The 20,969-nt window shown below is 36.2% G+C and overlaps 1 protein-coding gene and 1 non-coding gene across 9 annotated transcripts in view; one reads left to right on the top strand and one right to left on the bottom strand.

Annotated features, from left to right (window-relative positions):
* Positions 1 to 20,969, top strand: part of SLC39A10 (solute carrier family 39 member 10) — a 161,359-nt gene that overhangs the window by 84,972 nt on the left and 55,418 nt on the right. For 7 of the 8 annotated variants that reach the window (XM_063791423.1, XM_063791422.1, XM_063791421.1 and 4 more), the window contains one exon: positions 18,246 to 19,264. In XM_063791423.1, coding sequence (XP_063647493.1) covers positions 18,257 to 19,264 — 1,008 coding nt within the window. In that variant the 5' untranslated portion in view covers positions 18,246 to 18,256. Of the gene's footprint in view, positions 1 to 13,847; positions 13,935 to 18,245; positions 19,265 to 20,969 lie in introns of those variants that run through there. The other variant, XM_016950248.4, reaches the window with a different exon arrangement.
* LOC112208563 (U6 spliceosomal RNA) lies at positions 8,525 to 8,627 on the bottom strand. The gene has a single exon (XR_002943023.1). It is a non-coding gene; the product is annotated as a U6 spliceosomal RNA (small nuclear RNA).

Below are 20,969 nucleotides of genomic sequence, written 5' to 3' on the forward strand. Positions count from 1 at the left end.
TCATAACCTACGTTTATAATCATGTTTTATAATTACTCATTTTTAGATACTGCTGAAAGGGAGGTATCAGATAATACTTATCCTTGTATTAATATTTCTAATCAATTTTACCCTTTTATATACTCAACTTTGGGGGACAGCCCATCCCGTTAAGATTTTTAGGGATTAGAAAAGCAAGAATGTTGTAGGGTGTATCCTTATTAATATCATTATGTACTTCCATAGGATGAGAAGTATTGTTATAAAAACTGTGAACTATGAAGGAGGTTAATTTTAATCCTTTATAATGAAGATTTAATCAGTGATCACTTTAGGTTTTAGATTTTCATTGAATAAAGGAAGAAGAAAAACCTCAGTCACTTTTAGTGTAGTAAGAACATCACAGAGATATGTATCCTACTGTGGTGTTCCCTTTTTTTTTTTTTTGAGACAGTATCTCTGTTCCCCAGGCTGGAGTGCAGTGGTGAGATCAGGGCTCACTGCAGCCCTGACCTCCTGGGCTTGGGTCATCCCCTTACCTCATCCTTCCTAGTAGCTGGGAATACAGGAGCGTGTGCCACCATTCCTAGCTAATGTTTTGTATTTTTTATTGTAGAGACAAGAGTTTCACCATGTTGCCCAGGCTGGTCTCAAACTCTTGAACTCAAGTGAGCTACCTGCCTTGGCCTCCTGAAGTGCTGGGATTACAGGCATGAGCCACCGTGCCCAGCCTATGCTATTACTTTAATATCTATAAAAAGAAACAATTTCAGATATTCCTTGCCTTCCCACCTCTAGGCTTTTTTCTAAATTCACTTTTATATATTTGAATTTTTGAGTTTTAAAATAGTGGTTTCCCCTATAATTGTCTGCTGGATTGGCACTTTAAAAAAAAATGTGTAAATTAAATTCGGGTCAGCAAACTATGGGCCAAATATCCCTGCTTCTGTAAATTGTTGGAACAAAACTTGCTTATTCATGTGTGTATTGTCTATAGCTGCTCTTGCGGTAAAATACTTTAGTAGAAAAATGTTCAGTCAAATGATCAATTCATAGGTAATGTGAATTTGCAGGTGTTCTTTACCTACATAGTAGAGAAGCTTTTTGTCTCTTTCCGCTTTCCATTTTTCCTCTGCAGAGGGAATTATGCTTTATTATGCTTGGAGTCGGAAAAGGAATGTGAAGCCCTTGGCCTTCAACTGTTGGTTACCACTGAACTGTCACACTGTTTGTAGCTACTTATGTAGCTCTCTCACAGTTTACCTTTTCTAATTGAAAAGCTGATTGTGTCTTCCTTGTAACTCTCTCAGAGCAGGAAATGGATCATATTTTTATGCCGCCTATGTCTCATATCTTCTTTCCCTTCCCCTTTCCCTCCTATCTTCTCACTCCCCTCATAAAGCAATTCAAAACTGCATGCTTACAGGCCTGTAAACAAATATTTTGGTATATTAACTCAGTGCACTTCTACTGAAGATGACTTCTTACATTATTTTGCTTGCATGTGAAGAAATATACTTTGCACTGTGTTATAGAGGAACATAGCTTCTTGATGAAAGGGGCTAGGGAAAGATTGATTTAAATACTTTATCAATATAAATGAAATAATACATGGTGTGTTACTACATTATAAAATGAGATCAGTAAAACAATGTAAGAAAACGTAATAATAATATAGTATAATATACACATAACGTATTCTGTGTATATATACATTATAAGGCAGTGAGATCATGTTTTCTATTCCCATGGACCTTTTTTAGAAAAGCATATCATATTTTCATAATTTTTTAATGTTTGGAATATACTGTTTTTAAGATTTTGATTTTATGGTGTTTCAAGAATATAGAAGTTATGAAACAAAAAGGAAATAAGAGAAAAGTAAATTGTATATTAAAACAGAAAAAAGATATGGGTTTTAAATTAGGATAGTCTAGTTTTTTTCTTTTTTTTTTTCAACTTTTATTTTAGATTCAGGGGGTACATGAACAGGTTTGTTACCTGGGTTATATTGTGTGATGCTGAAGTTTGGGGCATGAATGATCCTGTCATCCAGGTACTGAGCATGGTGCCCAACAACTAGTTTTTCAGCCCTTTCCCTCCTCCTTCTCTCCCGTTTTTTCCAAATAAAGTGAATAATTGAATGTATATAACATCTTATGAAAGTACATACAGTGTACTTTCACTGTGAAAATATAGAATTTATTTTCAAGCAAATAATCATGCCAGTTAAAAATTGAAAATCAGAAAGGTATGCTAAAGTTAAATCACTGAAATATATTAAGAAAAAAAGTTCTTTAAATTCACTGTAAATGTAATTTCATGGAATATATAATTTCTAAAACAAATTCTTAAATCTTTTTCTGTGAAGATTTTTGCCTAAACACAAGTACTTAAGGTTTTTTAGTTAACTGATATGTGTGCGAAAGTGTTGGATGTTAGTGCAACTGACATTTTTCTTTTTCCTAAAAAAGAAATAGATGTTAGGGGTTTTAGTTTTTTAGGAGTTATTTTTAATTATAGCTTTTCTTAAAAAAAAAAAATAAGAAAATATACACTAAAATATGGGGAGAAAAAACTTTTAAAATTTAGCAGCAGTCATAGAAGAAATTGCAAAAACCTTAATAAGTTTCATTGCATGTACATGAAAACATCTATACATGAAAGGGAAAACATGATCAAAATAAAAAGGAACATAATAGAACTGAAGGGTTTTTGCAGAAAATGTGACTGAATCATGTTATGTAAAAGCTCATATATGTTGGAAAAAATATTGAGACATCAGGAATAACTTTAAAAATATGAATTAAAAATAAGGTAAGACCTTTTATTTATTTAAAAATTTATAATAATGTGAATGAGAGTGCTATGATCATACTGCTGGTGGCAGTATAACCAAGCTTAATTTCTCTAGAAATCAATTTGGAAAGTAAGTATATGACAAAACCTGAAAAGTGTTAAAGTTTTTATAGTTTTTCCCTTCATCTTGGAATTCATTCGAAGCAAGTAATCAAAGATAATAGCACAAATTGGAATTAAAATGTTTGCATATTGTGTTTCAGACTGCAAACAGGCTGGGTGCAGTGGCTCACACCTGTAATCCCAGCACTTGGGGAAGCCGGGGTGGGAGGATTACTTAAGGCCAAGAGTTCGAGACCATCCTGGGCAACATAGGGAAACCACCATCTCGACAAAAAAATTAGCCCAGTGTGAGGTCGGGCACGGTGGCTCACGCCTGTAATCCCAGCGCTTTGGGAGGCTGAGGGGGGCTGGATCACCTGAGGTCAGGAGTTTGAGACTAGCCTGGCCAACATGGCGTCTCTATTAAAAATACAAAAAATTAGCTGGGTGTGGTAGCAGGTGCCTGTAATCCCAGCTACTTGGGATGCTGAGGCAGGAGAATTGCTTGAACCTGGGAGATGGAGGTTGCAGCGAGCAGAGATTGCGCCATTGCACTCCAGCCTGGGTGACAGAGCGAGACTCTGTCAAAAAAAATGAATAAAATTAGCTGGGTGTGGTGCTGCGCGCCTGTAGTCCCAGCTGTGTAGGAGGATGGCTTCAGCCCAGGAATTTGAGACTTCAGTGAGCTATCATTGCACCACTGCACTACAGCCTGGGCAACAGTGGAAACCTGCCTCAAAAAATAAATACTTAAAAAACAAAAACCCACAGACAAATGCTTGTGAAAATCTTAAAGCTAGAATTCATTTTCTTCCACATGTGACATTATTTTATTGGTTTGTCAACTAAAATTTAATTTATAATTGCCAACTTTTAGGTTTTTTTCAAAGTTATACATGAATATAGTTTAAAGAATCAAATAGTTGTGTGAAGTTTCTTGGGGGGAAAAATCAGTCCCCTGTCTGTTCCTTTCATATTCTGCCTAGAGAGATAAGGAACCCCTTAATTCCTTTAGTTGATTATTTTGCTATTCATTACCATGTCTCCAGATAACATGTTCATTACTTGCAGCTGATTTTCAGTTCTAACTATTATCTATTTAATGAAGAATGATTTTAGTGCTCTTTCACTTCTCTGCATACCTTCCTATTTCCTGTACTCCGGTTTCTCCGTACAATTTTCATTGTAATTTTGGTTTAGAACAGTAATTGGGGTTACATTTTTATGCTATAAATATTATTTTATACAATGTGCCATTGTAATAAATGACTACTTTCCTGCACAACTTTGTTTTTTCTGGTAATAATTAGCTTGATTTTTTTTGTCCTTTTATTTAATATGCATATATTAAAAGACCCCAGCTCTGTGTTTCTGAATGTAGCTATATAAGAAAGGGGAATGTGGTCAAGACTCTATGTTCAAGAATTTTATGTAGTTTTAAAAAATTAATTGGACAGAAAGCTCCCATTTTGGGGAATAAGTAGCCTCTGTGTTGTCTGAAACATAAAAAAAGTCAATGTTATACAAAGATTGACTTGGAGATTTTTTGATTATTTTTTTCCCATGACATCATGGAAAAGAAGGATCATTTTAGCTGGCAGTTTTTACAATGGCAAGCTGGTATAAAATCAAGGATGTATAACAGTGACAAGACACTGAAAAAGGGAAGGGTGAAAATGCATGGAATAATAAAGATTTGAGGTAGTGCAGCAGTAGCTATTTTTAGAATAAAGACAGCTGTCAGTGATGAGTGGAAAGAGAACAATAAGCTGTTGCCAGGCTGGAGTATAGTGGTACGATCACAGCTCACTGCAGCCTTGACCTCCCGGGCTCAAGTAATCCTCCCACCTGAGCCTCCCAGGTAGCTGGGACTACAGGCATGGGCTACCACACCTGGCTAATTTTTAAAACATTTTCTATAGAGATGGGGTTTGGCCATGTTGCTCAGGCTGCTCTCAAATTCCTGGGCTCAAGCCATATGCCTGCTTTGGTCTCCCAAAGTGCTGGGATTACAGGTGTGAGCCACTGCATCCGGCTGGTTAGCACTGTAAGTCTGCTTCATAATGCATGTAACTAAAATCATAAACATTTTAGTAGCTTCAAAAGACATCCCAACAACTGCATTTACTAATCTCAGATGTTTGTATTCACAAATAGCAGAACAGAGGTAGCAATATTACAGGTAGCTTTCTCCAATATGGTTCCAGGTTCCCTGTAATGAAAGGCTGAAAAGCAGAAATGCAGGTAATTGTTTTGACATTTGATGAGAAAATGTAGGTTTGTACATGAATGTATAGAATACAATAAAGATATGATGTGTTGTTGATTGATTTGATACTTTAAATCAAGGTATAAATGTTTATATTCTCTCTCAAGTTAGTGAAACAGGAGAACTGAGTTAATGCCCAAGCTTAATTAGCATGCACTTAACTTTTTACATGAATGAATCTCAGTGGAAAGATTGGGTTGCCTGAACTGTGCTTTTATTTATTTATTGGAAGAGTTGCAGTGGCATTCCAAACTGTGAATATGATTTCCAGTAGATTAGATAGCTGGTGAAGTAGGGGGATGAAAAAGCAAACCATGAAGCTGTAAGAGGATTTTGTGGTCCCTGCTGAGAACTCATTACTACAATACTTTTTATCCCTTGAAGAATTTTCTAATGTCAGTGAAACTGGTAAGGTGTAGTGAGTCTTTCCAACTTCTGCTCAGATACTAGCGAATTGGGTGCCTCCTGCAATCTAGAGCAGGTCTTGGATGTGCTAACGATGCATGTGCTCTTGTAATATTTTGTTAGCATTCTTTCAAAAGAGTCACAACAGAGAGACTCCTCCCCCACCACCATACTTTTTGTAATTTAAGTGAAAGATACATAATACTACATCTAATAATGGTAATACCTTAGGTTAATATATTTAATTGCTTTACAAAGCAGTTTCGTATACATTCGTTTATTTGGTGGATAAGTGTAGGTATTATTTCCCCTGTTTTGCAGAGAGAAAACAGTGGCACAACAGGGATGAACTAGAGACAGAGGTTTCTGATTCCTGGTTCTGTACTGTATACAAAATACCACATTTAATGGATATACGAGAAGTAGGGACAGAACTCAATTTGTATTATTAATAGCTTGCACTTAAATAACATGTAAATATTGCAAATAATGTAGGAAAATTAACAAATATTTTACAAAAATATGTACGTAATTTTATTTTGTTCTTATAGTTACCATAAAATAGAACAGAAATTAACAGTCCCACTTTATAAGTAGTAATAAGACTTAAAGTGGTTAAGGGACTTGCTCAAGGACTCATAGCTAATAAATGGCAGAGTCAGATCTCTAACATCTTTGACTCCTAGGCTAATCTATCTTCACTATGCACACAGTCTCACTGCTTCTCTGTTACTCTGTGTGTGCCATTACTGAATCACAGAAGGAAACTAAATTGATATTTGACTACCTACATTGCTGTCAAGATAAAGTTTGATAAAGCCATCAGTCGTATAGATATCAGCTGTGTTTATATGATTGAGGCTATAAGTAAAACTGATTTCAACCTTTTAAAGTAGTCCTGTAATGAAACTTTTAAAAAATGAAGTCCTTTATGAAATTAGGAAACTGTATATACATTTATTGAATAGATTTTCACATTGTTTACTTAAAACATGGTATATTATCCAGGATGAGGGTTTTAGTGATTAATCTTTTGGTTTCTACCTTATTTACCTTCAGAATAGCAATCTGGAACACTGAAAAAGCTTGCTTTAAAACCTTGCTAAGCAACTTATAGTATCTTTCCCCATCATTATTAGCATATTTTGTGTGTTTGTGTGCATGTGCACATGTGCATACACACATGGGTATGAAAGAAAGAATTGCGATACAGATAATAACTTCTCGTTCTTTTATTTGGTCTTCATTTTCCTTTAAAAAAATACTCCCTAGAGTAAAAAGAGGTGTTTTTTTTGTTGTTGCTGTTGTTTGTTTGTTTTTTGGTTGTTGGTTTTGGTTTTAGTGAAATGAGTTAAGTAGATTACACACAGGCAATAAGTACTAAATTGATCGGGCCGGGTACTGTCGCTCGCACCCAGCACTTTGGGTCACATCCCAGCACTTTGGGAGGCTGAGGGGGGTGGATTACCTGAGGTCAGGAGTTCAAGACCAACCTGGCCAACATAGTGAAACCCTGTCTCTACTAAAAATACAAAAATTAGCCAGGCAGGCGCCTGTAATCCCAGCTACTCAGGAGGCTGAGTCAGGATAATCCCTTGAACCTGGGAGGCAAAGGTTGCAGTGAGCCGAGATCGTGCCACTGTGCTCCAGCCTGGGCAACAGGGTGACTCCCTCTCAGAAAAAAAAAAAAAATTACTAAGTTGATTGGCCTCTCCAGCAGTTGGAACTAGGATTATTTTAGTATTTATCTGCTATTTTTCTTACTATGTCAGACAGTCATTTTGTTAAGTAATCTAAATTTATTCACAATGTCTTGGTTTTTTCTACTGAGTAAGTAGTATTAGGAGACAATTTCTTTTCCCTTAAAAAAAGTCTTTGTAGTATATTTTAGATGACTTTAATAAAGATCTCACAGTGTTCTGGTTTTAAGATACACAAATATGCTACTGTAGTAGACTAAAGAGCCCCTGTCTTTCAAGTCAGAGAAATGCCACAGACTTGAAATAACAGCTTAATCACGTTAGATACCTTTTCTGGGTCTTAGATTCCTTGTACATAACATTATTTAGCTAAATACACCTGAGGATTTTTAAAATCTCATTCTACATTTTTATTATGTTCATCTATATGAAATAAAAAACAATCTAAGACAAAATATCTGTAGGAAGATTTGTCATGTTAACCATTTGTATATATTCCTACTGAACTTGTTATTTAGGTGTTTAATTTTATTTAAAATTTTTAAAATTTGTAGCTTGGCATTTTACACATTTCAAAACTACAATCCAAAGCCTATAGTTAAGGTTTTTGTAGGCTGGGCACGATGGCTTACACCTGTAATCCCAGCAGCTTGGGAGGCTGAGGTGGGGAGGATCCCTTGAGCCCAGGAGTTTGAGACCAGCATGGGCAACATAGTGAGAGCTCATCTCTATATGAAAAATAAAAATGAATAAATGTCTTTAAAAAAGGTTTTTGAGCCGGGCGCTGTGACTCACACCTGTAATCCCAGCACTTTGGGAGACCGAGGCGGGTGGATAACAAATTCAGGAGATCAAGACCATCCTGGCCAACATGGAGAAATCCTGTCTCTACTAAAAATGCAAAAATTAGCTGGGTGTGGTGGTGTGTGCCTGTAGTCCCAGCTACTCGGGAGGCTGAGGCAGGAGAATCGCTTGAACCCTGGAGGTGGAGGTTGCAGTGAGCGGAGATCATGCCACTGCACTCCAGCCTGGTGACAGAGCAAGATTCTGTCTCCAAAAATAAAATAAAAAAGTTTTTTGTAAGCTTTTACAGGAGAAATTGCTATGGAGAATATCAACCCTAATTCCTTTTTTTTTTTTTTTGACAAAAATAGTATATATTTATTATGTACAACATGTATTTTGAGATATGTATACATTGTGGAATGTCTAAATTGAGCTAACAAATACATTATCTCACATACCATGTTTTTTTGTGGTGAGAACATTCAACAATGTAGACCATTTCACAAATTTGCATGTTATCTTTGTGCAGGGGCTATGCTAATCTTCTCTGTATTGTTTCAATCTTGGTGTATGTGCTGCTGAAGCACACACCCTAATTCCTTTCATTTAAGGATCTAGTTAACCTTTCTCTTAAATATAACCATGTATTTTGTTAAGCAATATCTTTTTGTTACCAAAAATGCCATTTTTTTCTGGTTAGAAAATTGATTTTCTATTACAATATTTTTTAGAGTGTGTGTAAAACCTGATGAAATTTGAATAAGGTTCGTAGTTAATAGTATCGATGTCAGTTTCTTGGTTTTGAACATGTACTACAGTTATGTTAGATGTTATTGGGAAAAGTTGGGGAAAAGAGTACATGGAAACTCTGAACTAATTTTACAACTTCTTGTGAATCTTAAATTATTTCAAAATAAGTTAAAAAAAGCACATTTCCCTTTGCGTATTATTAAGTATGGATGTGTTTCTAGAAATTATGTGTTACTGATTTTACTAATTGAAGGTTGGAATAAACTTCATGTGGGGAATAAAAATTAAGTTTTGGATGAAATATAACACAGCTACAGAAAAGTACTCAAATGTTAAGTGTAAAATTCAAGCAGTTTTCATGAAGTGAAATTCAAGCAGTTTTCATGAAGTGAAGTGCAACCATGTACCCAGCACCCAGGTAAGGAAATAGGACATTAATAGGAACCCAGAATTCCTCTCATGATTCTGCCCAGTCACTCCGCACACCAAAGTATAATCACTTCGCTACACATTTAGTTCTGGTTTTAGTCTTGAATACAAGAGAATATTAGTGAACTTCATTTTTTCTTTGCATCCAAAGCAAAATATTTGCATTCAAAATAGTGTAATAATTAGCACAATGATTAAGTTCCTAACTGTAAATTAGCCCCACTCTTAATGCAGAAATTATACAGTGATAGAATACTTAGGCTTTTAACTGTGGTTATGTATTGGAAATCAACAGCAAAAGATGAAAATAAATTTGTTGTGGCACTGCTAGTTATTTACCGGAATCCCTTTTCCCATTTCTTGTCAGTAGCCTCATCCATTGATGTCGACAGCACCTAGCAGAACTCTTCAGTAGATGTAACTCAGCTGAACTGAAAAAATATTATCAATTATAAAACTAACATATTCTTAATGCATAAAACTTGGAAAACTCCAAAACACAAGAGACATAATAGAATATTTTGGCTTGGGCAAATCTGCGTCCTATAAATGTCAGTTTTTAGGGTTGAGTGGTATATGGGCTTCTACCATTTCCCCCATTCCTGTCTCCATCTCAGAGATCCTCTTTGTGCTGTCAATGGAAAAGATTGTTAACATATACTGGAATGCTTGGGAAACTCTGTAAGTTGGTGAGACCCTGGCCTCCTAGCCAATTGAGATCATGTGACTAACCCCTTGCCAGTGGAATGTGATGAGAAGTGATGCCTGCAACTTCTACTTCCCTTGATGCTGAAGAAGAAACTTCTGAACCTGGACTTCCATTCTTTCTCTTTCCCTGTTGGCTGGAATATCAACTATGTAAGAATGTTATGTCTCTGAATGACTGGAGCGGAGCTGCACTCAGACCCTGAGTAGTCATCTTTTTTTTTTTTTTTTTAAATGTCCAAGTGATTTAATATGGAGTAGTCATCTTGAACTGTTATTGAGAGAGACAAAAACTTGCCCATTTCTTAAACCACTGCCTTTTGAGAGGGGTCTCTTTGCAATCAATAGCTGTTTAGCCTGTGATAACAAAATGCATATTTCATCTAAATGATTTTTTTTTTCTTTTGAGACAGGGTCTTGCTCTGTCACCCAGGCTGGAGCGCACAGCACAGCACGATCTTGGCTCACTACAGCCTGGCCCTCCTGGGTTCAATCAATCCTCCCACCTTAGCCTGTTAAGTAGCTGGGAGTACAGGCATACACCACCACACCAGCTAATTTTTTACTTTTTTTGTAGAGATAAGCTCTCAGTATATTGCCTAGGCTGGCCTCAAACTCCTGGGCTCAACCGTCCTCCTGCCTTGGCCTCCTACTAAAGTGCCAGGATTACAGGCATGATCCACCATACCTGGCCTAAATGATTCTGAAAGCATACATCTGCTATAGTAGTTCTAAACTAAAGTTGCAAAGTTAGTGAATGATTTACTTTAATAAATAAAAAAAAAAGCACAGGCTTAATATTACCTCATAACATTGCTTGTATCATTGTATTCCTATATTCTCTTAAATGTAAGTGATTAGAGTACTCAAGATACTTAAAATCTTTTCCATAATAGAGTATAATATATTTAAAAAGTAGAGACAAATGACGTTTTAAAGCTTGTGTAAACCATTTACAGCTTTTGTGTTTCGTGGAGTCATTCATTTGATGATGTCTGATCAATATATATGAATGTCCTGTTTCCACCTCTGGTACCTATTCATTTGACAGTGAGATAACATGCATTAAAGAAACCTCATGGTATTTACATATCAGCTGAATGAAGCAACACTCACACCTTTAATTAGCATCTTCTAGTGGAAAATCAAGGTAACTGCAGGGAGTGTAACAGGGAGCCAAAGGAATATGTATCTTCCTTTGCTTAACAGTGGTCTTAATCACCCACACCTTTTTAATCTTCATTAGTGTACAAGTAAAATTGATACACCGTTTAAATGGTGACTTTATCCATGAGACTGTGAGATTAAAAAATATCTCAAACTTAATGCTGCTTTGGAATTGTTTTATAGACTTTTAAAAAATGCTTAACCTATATATGCCATATATGATAATTCAACTTAATTTATTCAGATAGATCATAACATTCAGTTGACTAAAGTGTTACTTTATTTATTAATTTATTTTGAGACAATGTCTCTTATCGCCCAGGCTGGAGTGCAGTGGCAAGATCAGGGCTCACTGCAGCCTTGACCACCCAAGCTCAGATGATCCTCCTACCTTGGCTTCTGACACGCCACCATGCCCAACTAATTTTTTTGTATTTTTTTGTAGAGATGGGGTTCTGCCATGTTGCTCAGGCTGGTCTTGAACTTGCGCTCAAGATCCGCCAACCTCTGCCTCCCAAAGTGTTGGAATTGCAGGCGTGAACCACAGTGCCCAGCCCAAAGTATCATTTTAGAGAAATGGAAGTGTTTGGTAATTTATTTGTATAAATAGGCACTCTCAAATGTTGTCTAGCTTGCATCAAACTCACTAGAAAGGCTGGATAAGTCATTGCTAATTTATATGTGTAAATAGGCACTCTCAAATTTTGTGTAGCTTGCATCAGACTCACTAGAAAGGCTGGATAAGTCATTGCTGGGTCCTATCCCTAATGTTTCTGTTATAGTAGGTCTGGGTGGGATGCAGGAATTTGCCTTTCAGATTTCTAGCAAGCTTATGCTGCTCTCACAACCACAGTTTGATTAACCACTGATGCAGGTTATGTGGTATCTTTTCAAATTTATAGAAAAGTACACAGAAGAATAATCAAGCACCTGAATCCCATTATCTTGCTTTAACAAATATTAAATGTTTTATCATATTGCATTAGATCCCTTTCCCTTTTTTAAAGAAATAACACACTGCAAATGCAGTTAAATCTGTGTACTTCCTCTATCAGCTGATTTCCCTCCTTCCCTTTCTGAGAAGAGAATGACTCCAGAATGTAATCATCCCATGTTCTCTTGCTACATGAATATATACCCCCAAATAAGTAATTCTGCATGTTTTTAGATTGTCTGTAAATTATACAGCATGTATCTTTTTGCAATTTTAAAAATTATATTTCTGAGATTATTGCATGTTAATACAAAGTCCTTCATAGTCACATTTATAACTGCAGTGTAATCTTTAAATAAATATACCATATTTATTTATTCTAATGATGAGCATTTAGGTTGTAGCAGGCAACATAATGGTTACACAGCTGACCACTTTTCCTTATTTTATTTTATTTTTGAGACAGAGTTTTGTTCTCGTTGCCCAGGCTGGAGTGCAATGGCATGATCTCGGCTCACTGCAACCTCCGCCTCCTGAGTTCAAGCGATTCTCCTGCCTCACCTTCCCGAGTAGCTGAGATTACAGGCACCCGCCACCAGGCCTGGCTAATTTTTGTGTTTTAGTAGAGATGGGGTTTCACCATGTTGGTCAGGCTGGTCTTGAACTCCTGACCTCAGGTGATCCACCCGCCTCGGCCTCCCAAAGTACTGGGATTATAGGCGTGAACCACTGCACCCGGCCTGCTTTTCTTTATTTACCTCCTTTTTTCTTGAGGCCTCTTATTCCCCCATGTTCTGTGAGTATTGCCTCTCCCACATACAGTCATATGCATTGCTTAATGCTGAGTATGTTCTGAGTTGCAGGCTTAGGTGATTTTGTCATTGTGTGAGCATCATAGAGTATACTTAGACAAACCTAGATGGTGTAGCCTGCTATACACCAACCTATAGAGTATAGCCAGTTGCTTCTAGGCTACAAACCTGTTGATATACTGAATACTGTAGGCAGTTGTGATACAATAGTAAATATTTGTATGTTTAAACATAGAAAAGGTACAGTAAAAATTCAGTATAAAAGATTTTAAAAATGGTACACCAGTGTTGGGCACTAATATGAATGGAGCTTGCAGGACTGGAAGCAGCTGTGAGTGAGTCAGTGAGTGGGCAGTGAGTGAATGTGAAGGCCTGGGACATTACTATACACTACTGTAAACCAGTGATTGGCTTTAGCATGCGCATGTGGTAGAGACCTGACTGATCAAAGATACGTAAAGAGAGGCTTGAGGGAAATATTTTTCTCCCTGGTTAAAAAGAGAGACATGAAGATGAACCTTCCATCCAAACAGGATTTCTGAGGAGGAAAAAAAATAAAAATTGTATTTTAAAAAAGATAAATCTTCCAGTTTTGAATATGATTATGCAAGGTTATCTTGGGACTCTGAGGGTAAATTTGAGAGTGCTTGGATTTTTGGTACTGTCTTAGAATCACCCATTTCTCCTGACTTCTTTTTATGTGAAAGTTTTCCTCTGTTTTATCCACTTTGGTTGAGTGTTCTGTTATTGCAATAGTTCACATTAGAAAAACATTTACAATATTGTAATAAGGATTCTTTTTTTTTTTTTTTTTTTGAGACAGAGTCTCGCTCTGTCGCCCAGGCTGGAGTGCAGTGGCGCGATCTCAGCTCACTGCAAGCTGCGCTTCCCGGGTTCACGCCATTCTCCTCAGCCTCCCGAGTAGCTCGTACTACAGGCGCCCGCCACCATGCCCGGCTAATTTTTTTGAATCTTTAGTAGAGATGGAGTTTCACCGTGTTAGCCAGGATGTACTCGATCTCCTGACCTCATGATCCACCCACCTCGGCCTCCCAAAGTGCTGGGATTACAGGCGTGAGCCACCATGCCTGGCCCCAGTAAGGATTCTTGAATGTGTCTTTGCGTGCCTAAGTGCAAGGGTAATTAAAATGGAACTTGGGGGCTGTAGAGTGTGTTCATATTTGGTTGTAGTAAATGTCAAGTTGCTTTCCAAAATGGCTGTACCAATATATACTTCCACCAGACGTGTAAGGTAGTTTGTTTCTTTATATTAGACCTTTACTTAACATCTAGTATTGTGAGATACTAATTTTTGCCTGTTACTGTCTTAGAGCCTTATCTAGATTTGAACTGCCTAGATTATTAGTCATCATGTTGCTGTTTTACCAACCTGTTTTATGTTCTTTTCATAGTTGTCTATGTAGTAGTGGAGTTTTTTATTACTATATGTGCTTTATATACTCTGGATACTGATGTTTTATATACATTGTTTATATATACACATTGCAAATATCTTCTAGTATATGGCTTGCTATAAGCTTCCCCCTCCCCCGCCCCCACCGAGACAGAGTCTTGCTGTGTCTCCCAGGCTGGCAGGCTGAAGTGTGGTGGCACAATCTCGGCTCACTGCAACCTCCACCTCCCGAGTTCAAGCAATTCTCCTGCCTCAGCCTCCCGAGTAGCTGGGATTATAGGCGCCTGCCACAGCGCCTGGCCTATAAGCTTTTTTTTTTTTTTTTTAATAGTGTCCTTTATTATAGAGTAATTTTTAAACAATTTAGTTAATCAAAAATTTTCATCATGATATGTGCTTTGTATCTTGCCTAAAAAATATTTCCCTATCCCAAAGACATAAAGACATTCTCTTACATTTTCTTCTAGAACTTGTTGATAATTTTGCTTTTCACATATAGGTTTTTAATGTTCTTGGAATTGACTTTTGTGTGTAGTGTGAGGAAGAAACATTTTCACAGTCAATATTATTGATTCTCTTTCAGAACTCTGTTCCACTCCACTGGCCTATCTATCTACCCCTGTGCTAGTTCTATGTTATTTTCGTTAGTATAATTTTATAAAAAGAAGTCTTTAATACCTTGCTAATCTTCTGAATTGTCTTGATTGTCCTTGGGTTTTTGCTTTTATGAGTTTTTGAATGTGCTTATGAAGTCTCACCAAAACTAAACAGCTACCAGGATTTTAATTGGCATTGAGTTAAATTTGTATATACACTTGGGAAGATTTTATATACCTTATGCAGTGTATCCCATCTATCCATGTAGATGATGTGTCTCTCCAGGTTTGTCAGTTCTTTACTGTCCTTCAATAACATCTTAATAAGTTTTTCCTTTTAATGGTTTTATATGTCTTGTTCTAATTAATTCTAGAAACCATACAATGTTGTTTATAATTACATTTTGTGATTGGTTTTCAGTGAAGAAAATTTGATTTTTATAAAACTTTGTATTGAAATAGACTGTGTTCAGAAAGTACACAGAGCATAAGTGCCATGAATTATCACAAAGTAAACGTATTTACATAACTACTACTGATATCAGGAAAGACCATTACACTTTGCAGTCCCCTCCACTCTGGTCTTCTCCCAATTATTACCCTCTATCTTTCTTTCAAAAAGTAATCATGGCCAGGTACGGTAGCTCACACCTGCAATCTTAGCACTTTGGGAATTTGAGTTGGGAGGAGTGCTTGAGGCTAGGAGTTTGAGACCAGCCTGGACAATAGAGCAAGACCCCAAAAAGAAGAAAATTAAAACTGAGCGTGGTGGCACACACAGCTCCTTGGAAGGCTAAGGTGGGAAGATCTCTTGTGCCTGGAAGTTTAAGGCTCCAGTGAGCTATGATTGCGCCACTGTACTCTAGCCTGGGTGTCACAGTGACATCCTGTCTCAAAAACAAACAAAACCCCACAAAGTTTAGTTTTATTCCTTTTTACCTTTATATAAGAATTATACTGCTTTCTTTGGTGTTTGTCATTTTTTTCCCAATATTTGTGAAATTCATCTATGCATGAAGCTGTAATTTCATTTTTATTCCTGTGTGATAGATTTTTCTGTTTCATTTATCATTTTGTTGTTGATTAACATTTAGGCTTTTATCAGATTTTTTTTTTTTTTTTGACGAGAGTCTGTCTCTGTTGCCCATGCTGGAGTGCAGTGGCACGATCAGGGCTCATTGCAACCTCTGCCTCCTGGGTTCAAGTGATTCTCCTGTGTCAGCCTCCTGAGTAGCTGGGCTTACAGGCACATGCCACCACACCTGGCTAATTTTTGTACTTTTAGTAAAAACAGTTTTACCATGTTTGCTAGGCCTGTCTTAAACTCCTGACCTCAGGTGATCTGCCTGCCTTGGCCTCCCAAAGTGCTGGAATTACAGGTGTGAGTCACCACGCCCAGCCTTTTTTCAGTTTTGACTGTGATGAATAATGATTACGTGAATATTCATGTTGGTATTCATGTACATGGATTTCTGTTGGGCATATACCCCAGATTAAAATTGCTGTGCAAGTACATAGGCTTACATTCAGCTTCTGGCAGATCTTGCCAAACAGTTTTTCGGAAGATACAATCTCTAATCCTACTGTCAGTACACAAGTTCCATTTAACTCTATATATTCTTGCCTACTTTTGATATTGGCAGTATTTTATATTTCAGTTATTTTCGTGGGGTATATAGTGGTATCTAATTGTGATTTTAATTTGGTTTCCTGAAGACTTCTGAGCTGAACATCTTTTCATTTGCTTTTTAGGAGTTTGGCTGCTGTTATGAAGTGCTTGTTCAAGTTACCTACTCATTTTTTCATTGGGTCGTCTTATTGTAATTTTCATATTGATTTGTAGAAGTTCCTTATATATTTTTGAGTATACATTGTGGTAGTCTTCTCCCAGTCTGCAGCCTGCCTTTTTAGTTAGGTGTGTTTTTTTTTTTTTTTTTTTTTTTTTTTTGGATGTCTCTTGATGAAACATAAATTCTTAATTTCAGTGTAATATATTATCAATTTTGTGTTCTATCTTGAAGGTCTTAAAATTAGTCTCCCAAATCTTCAAGATCTGCACTTTCCAGTACAGTAGCCAGTAGCCACATGTGTCTGTTGAGCACTTGAAATACAGTTAGACTGAATTAGGATGTGCTGTAAGTGTAAAATACAAGACAGATTTCAAAGACATAGTATTAAAAAGAATGTAAAATATTTTAATAATTTTTATATTGATTAGATGTTGAAATTATAATATTTTGGATATAATGGGTTAAATAGAATAGTATGAAATTAGTTTCATCTATTCTGGAAAACTTCAGAATTACATAATTGGCTCTTATTATATTTCTAGATTCTTGAAGTATGCTTGTCCAATAGAACTTTCTATAATGATGGACATGTTCTGCGTCTACATTGTCCAACACACTAGCCATTTGCTACATGTGGCTATTGAGCAATTAAAACATAGTCAGGGTGACTGAGAGGCTGCATTTTAAATTTAATTTTAGTTCATTTAAGTACCCGTATGTGACTAGTGGCTCCCATTGAATTGGACAGTTCTGGACACTTTATCATTTTAGCATTTCTTGTTTCAGATTTATGTTCATGAGCTATTAGCAATTGATTTTTGTAATGATGTGAGGTAAGGGTTGGATTTTATTTATTATTTTCTTTTGTGTGGAAACCTAATTGACCAAGCACCAAGGAAAAGACCATCCTTTCCGGTTTTTAGCTTTTGTCTTCTGTTCCTTTAGTCTGTTTGTTACTGCACCAAATACCACAGCATCTTTGATAATTCGTAGAGTAAATGCTTCAATTTTGTTCCTCAAGGAACACATCTTAGCTGTTCTTGGCCCTTTCTATTTCCACATCAATATTAAAAACAGTTAATCAGTTTTCACAAAATTCTGAGATTTTGACTGGGGTTGTATTGGATACATAGCTTATCCAGTCATAACATGATATAGCCATCCATTTATTTAGGTCTTTTATTTCTCTCAATAATTTTCTGTCAATAATATTTCTCTCAGTAATTTCTCTCTTTTCTATGTAAAGTTCTTGTATGTCTTTGGTTAGATACATTCCTAGCTATTTGCTACTGTTGTAAATGTTACTATTTTTGAGTTTTATTTTCTAATTATTGCTGATATATAGGAATATAATTTATTACTGTCCTTATATTCAGTAACTGTACTAAACTAACTTATTCTTAAAGATTCTTTAAGGCATGCTGCATAATTAATTCTACCATTTGTGAATAATGACAGTTTCACTTTTCTCTGGTTCTTAACATATTTTATCATGAAGGAAATGGAGTAAAACTTTTTTTAGTGGATTGGCAACTTCCAGAGAATTAGATTGTTTTGAATGTGTCTAGGTAGAAACTAATACTTGTCTCTCTCTTTAAATCTCTTTAGGAAAAATAGAAATGAAGGTACATATGCACACAAAATTTTGCCTCATTTGTTTGCTGACATTTATTTTTCATCATTGCAACCATTGCCATGAAGAACATGACCATGGCCCTGAAGCGCTTCACAGACAGCATCGTGGAATGACAGAATTGGAGCCAAGCAAATTTTCAAAGCAAGCTGCTGAAAATGAAAAAAAATACTATATTGAAAAACTTTTTGAGCGTTATGGTGAAAATGGAAGATTATCCTTTTTTGGTTTGGAGAAACTTTTAACAAACTTGGGCCTTGGAGAGAGAAAAGTAGTTGAGATTAATCATGAGGATCTTGGCCACGATCATGTTTCTCATTTAGATATTTTGGCAGTTCAAGAGGGAAAGCATTTTCACTCACATAACCACCAGCATTCCCATAATCATTTAAATTCAGAAAATCAAACTGTGACCAGTGTATCCACAAAAAGAAACTATAAATGTGATCCAGAGAAAGAGACAATTGAAGTGTCTGTAAAATCTGATGATAAACATATGCATGACCATAATCACCGCCTACGTCATCACCATCGTTTGCATCATCATCTTGATCATAACAACACTCACCATTTTCATAATGATTCCATTACTCCCAGTGAGCGTGGGGAGCCTAGCAATGAACCTTCAACAGAGACCAATAAAACCCAGGAACAATCTGATGTTAAACTACCGAAAGGAAAGAGGAAGAAAAAAGGGAGGAAAAGTAATGAAAATTCTGAGGTTATTACACCAGGTTTTCCCCCTAACCATGATCAGGGTGAACAGTATGAGCATAATCGGGTCCACAAACCTGATCGTGTACATAACCCAGGTCATTCTCATGTACATCTTCCAGAACGTAATGGTCATGATCCTGGTCGTGGACACCAAGATCTTGATCCTGATAATGAAGGTGAACTTCGACATACTAGAAAGAGAGAAGCACCACATGTTAAAAATAATGCAATAATTTCTTTGAGAAAAGATCTTAATGAAGATGACCATCATCATGAAGTAAGTATAAAAAGATGTCCGATAGCTGCTTCTTAATTCTTACATAATTGTGGTGCATTTTAAAAACAGGATAAGTAACAGTGGAGTATTAATCATATTTAAACTTATTTCCATATGTTTACCTATGAAACATCAGGTAATGTTCATGAACAGAATACATTAAGGAATCAAAATCAGTGTAAAGATTTTTAAGTGGCCGGGCGTGGTGGCTGACACCTGTAATCCCAGCACTTTGGGAGGCCGAGGCGGGTGGATCATGAGGTCGGGAGATTGAGACCATCCTGGCTAACATGGTGAAACCCCGTCTCTACTAAAAATACAAAAAATTAGCGGGGCATGGTGGTGGGCGCCTGTAGCCCCAGCTACTCGGGAGGCTGAGGTGGAGAATCACTTGAACCCGGGAGGCAGAGGTTGCAGTGAGCCGAGATCATGCCACTCTGCACTCCAGCCTGGGCGACAAAGTGAGTCTCCATCTCAAAAAAAGAAAGAAAAAAGATTTTTAAAATCTGAATTTCACTTGTATTTGTTTGTTTCTTATGTTCTCAAATTTGGTTTCCTCAAATCCAAACGTATTTTTAAGAAAATTTTTTTTTGTAGTACGTATCTGAAGACTAAGTGTTTTAATGTTGTTAGAAAATGTATTCCTTATGAATTATTTGACCCTCCAAGCTAGTCTCTTACTGTTATTATTGTTAGCCATGTTCTAGGTATTTGAAAATTAAAAATTTTTAATTGTTGTTCAACTTGTCCTCTTGGGAAGTAACTAGAACAGTTTCTATTTCATAAATTGTTAATTTATTGAATTAACTATTGAGTGGTTCCAAGTCATTGATGTAGCTCCAAAGTCAGGTATTTTGCACATATGGCTAGCTTGTTTTCTCTGTGTCACTTTATGATAGGGCCTACTTACTCATGATAATTGTTTTTTTCTCAGGCCTTTCACAGACTTAGGATGAATATAAAAAGGTATAATAATAAGAAGCTAATAGTAATGGGATGTCCTGTTTTCCTTTAAAATTTTCATACTCTTGGGTACTTACACATTTGGTTGACTCCTTGATTTTCTTTTTAACTATTCACCTTAAGCACATTCATTTTAGTTTCATTAAAGGGATGTTGATTCCTTGTTTATTCTATTTTTAGCATTCTTATTAAAGTTTAGAAAAACTTGTTGAGTTTGTTGTTCATATGTATAGAAAGGAGCACCATCAACTGTGGAAAATGACCGCATCCTTTTCTGTCACTGTCATTGAGATATGTTTTATGTCTAGGTAAAGATCTTTGTGTTTCTTCCCTTGATAAATCATCAGCTATTTGGTTTTCAGCAGTTATAAACACTGATTTTAAAATAACATATATTAAGATCTTAGTATGATTTTAAAGTATGCATTCATTTTATTATTATTTTCAAAAATTTATTTTTTGTAAAGATGGGGTCTTACTATATTGCCCAGACTGGTCTCAAACTCCTGGCCTCAAGTAGTTCTCCAGCCTTAACTTCCCAAAGTGCTGGGATTACAGTGCATTAATTATTATGACTTAGGATAATTAATTATTATGACTTAGGAGAATATCCTAGAATGTTTTGTTGATAATTACAAGATTTTATTGTTCATTTCCTCTTTGTATCACATCCGTGAGGTTTGCATTATTAGACTTGTTAATGCTATTCTGATAGGTCTGATGTATACTGTGAATCTCATGA

Source organism: Pan troglodytes, chromosome 13, assembly GCF_028858775.2.
Source record: "Pan troglodytes isolate AG18354 chromosome 13, NHGRI_mPanTro3-v2.0_pri, whole genome shotgun sequence".
Lineage (NCBI taxonomy): Eukaryota > Metazoa > Chordata > Mammalia > Primates > Hominidae > Pan > Pan troglodytes.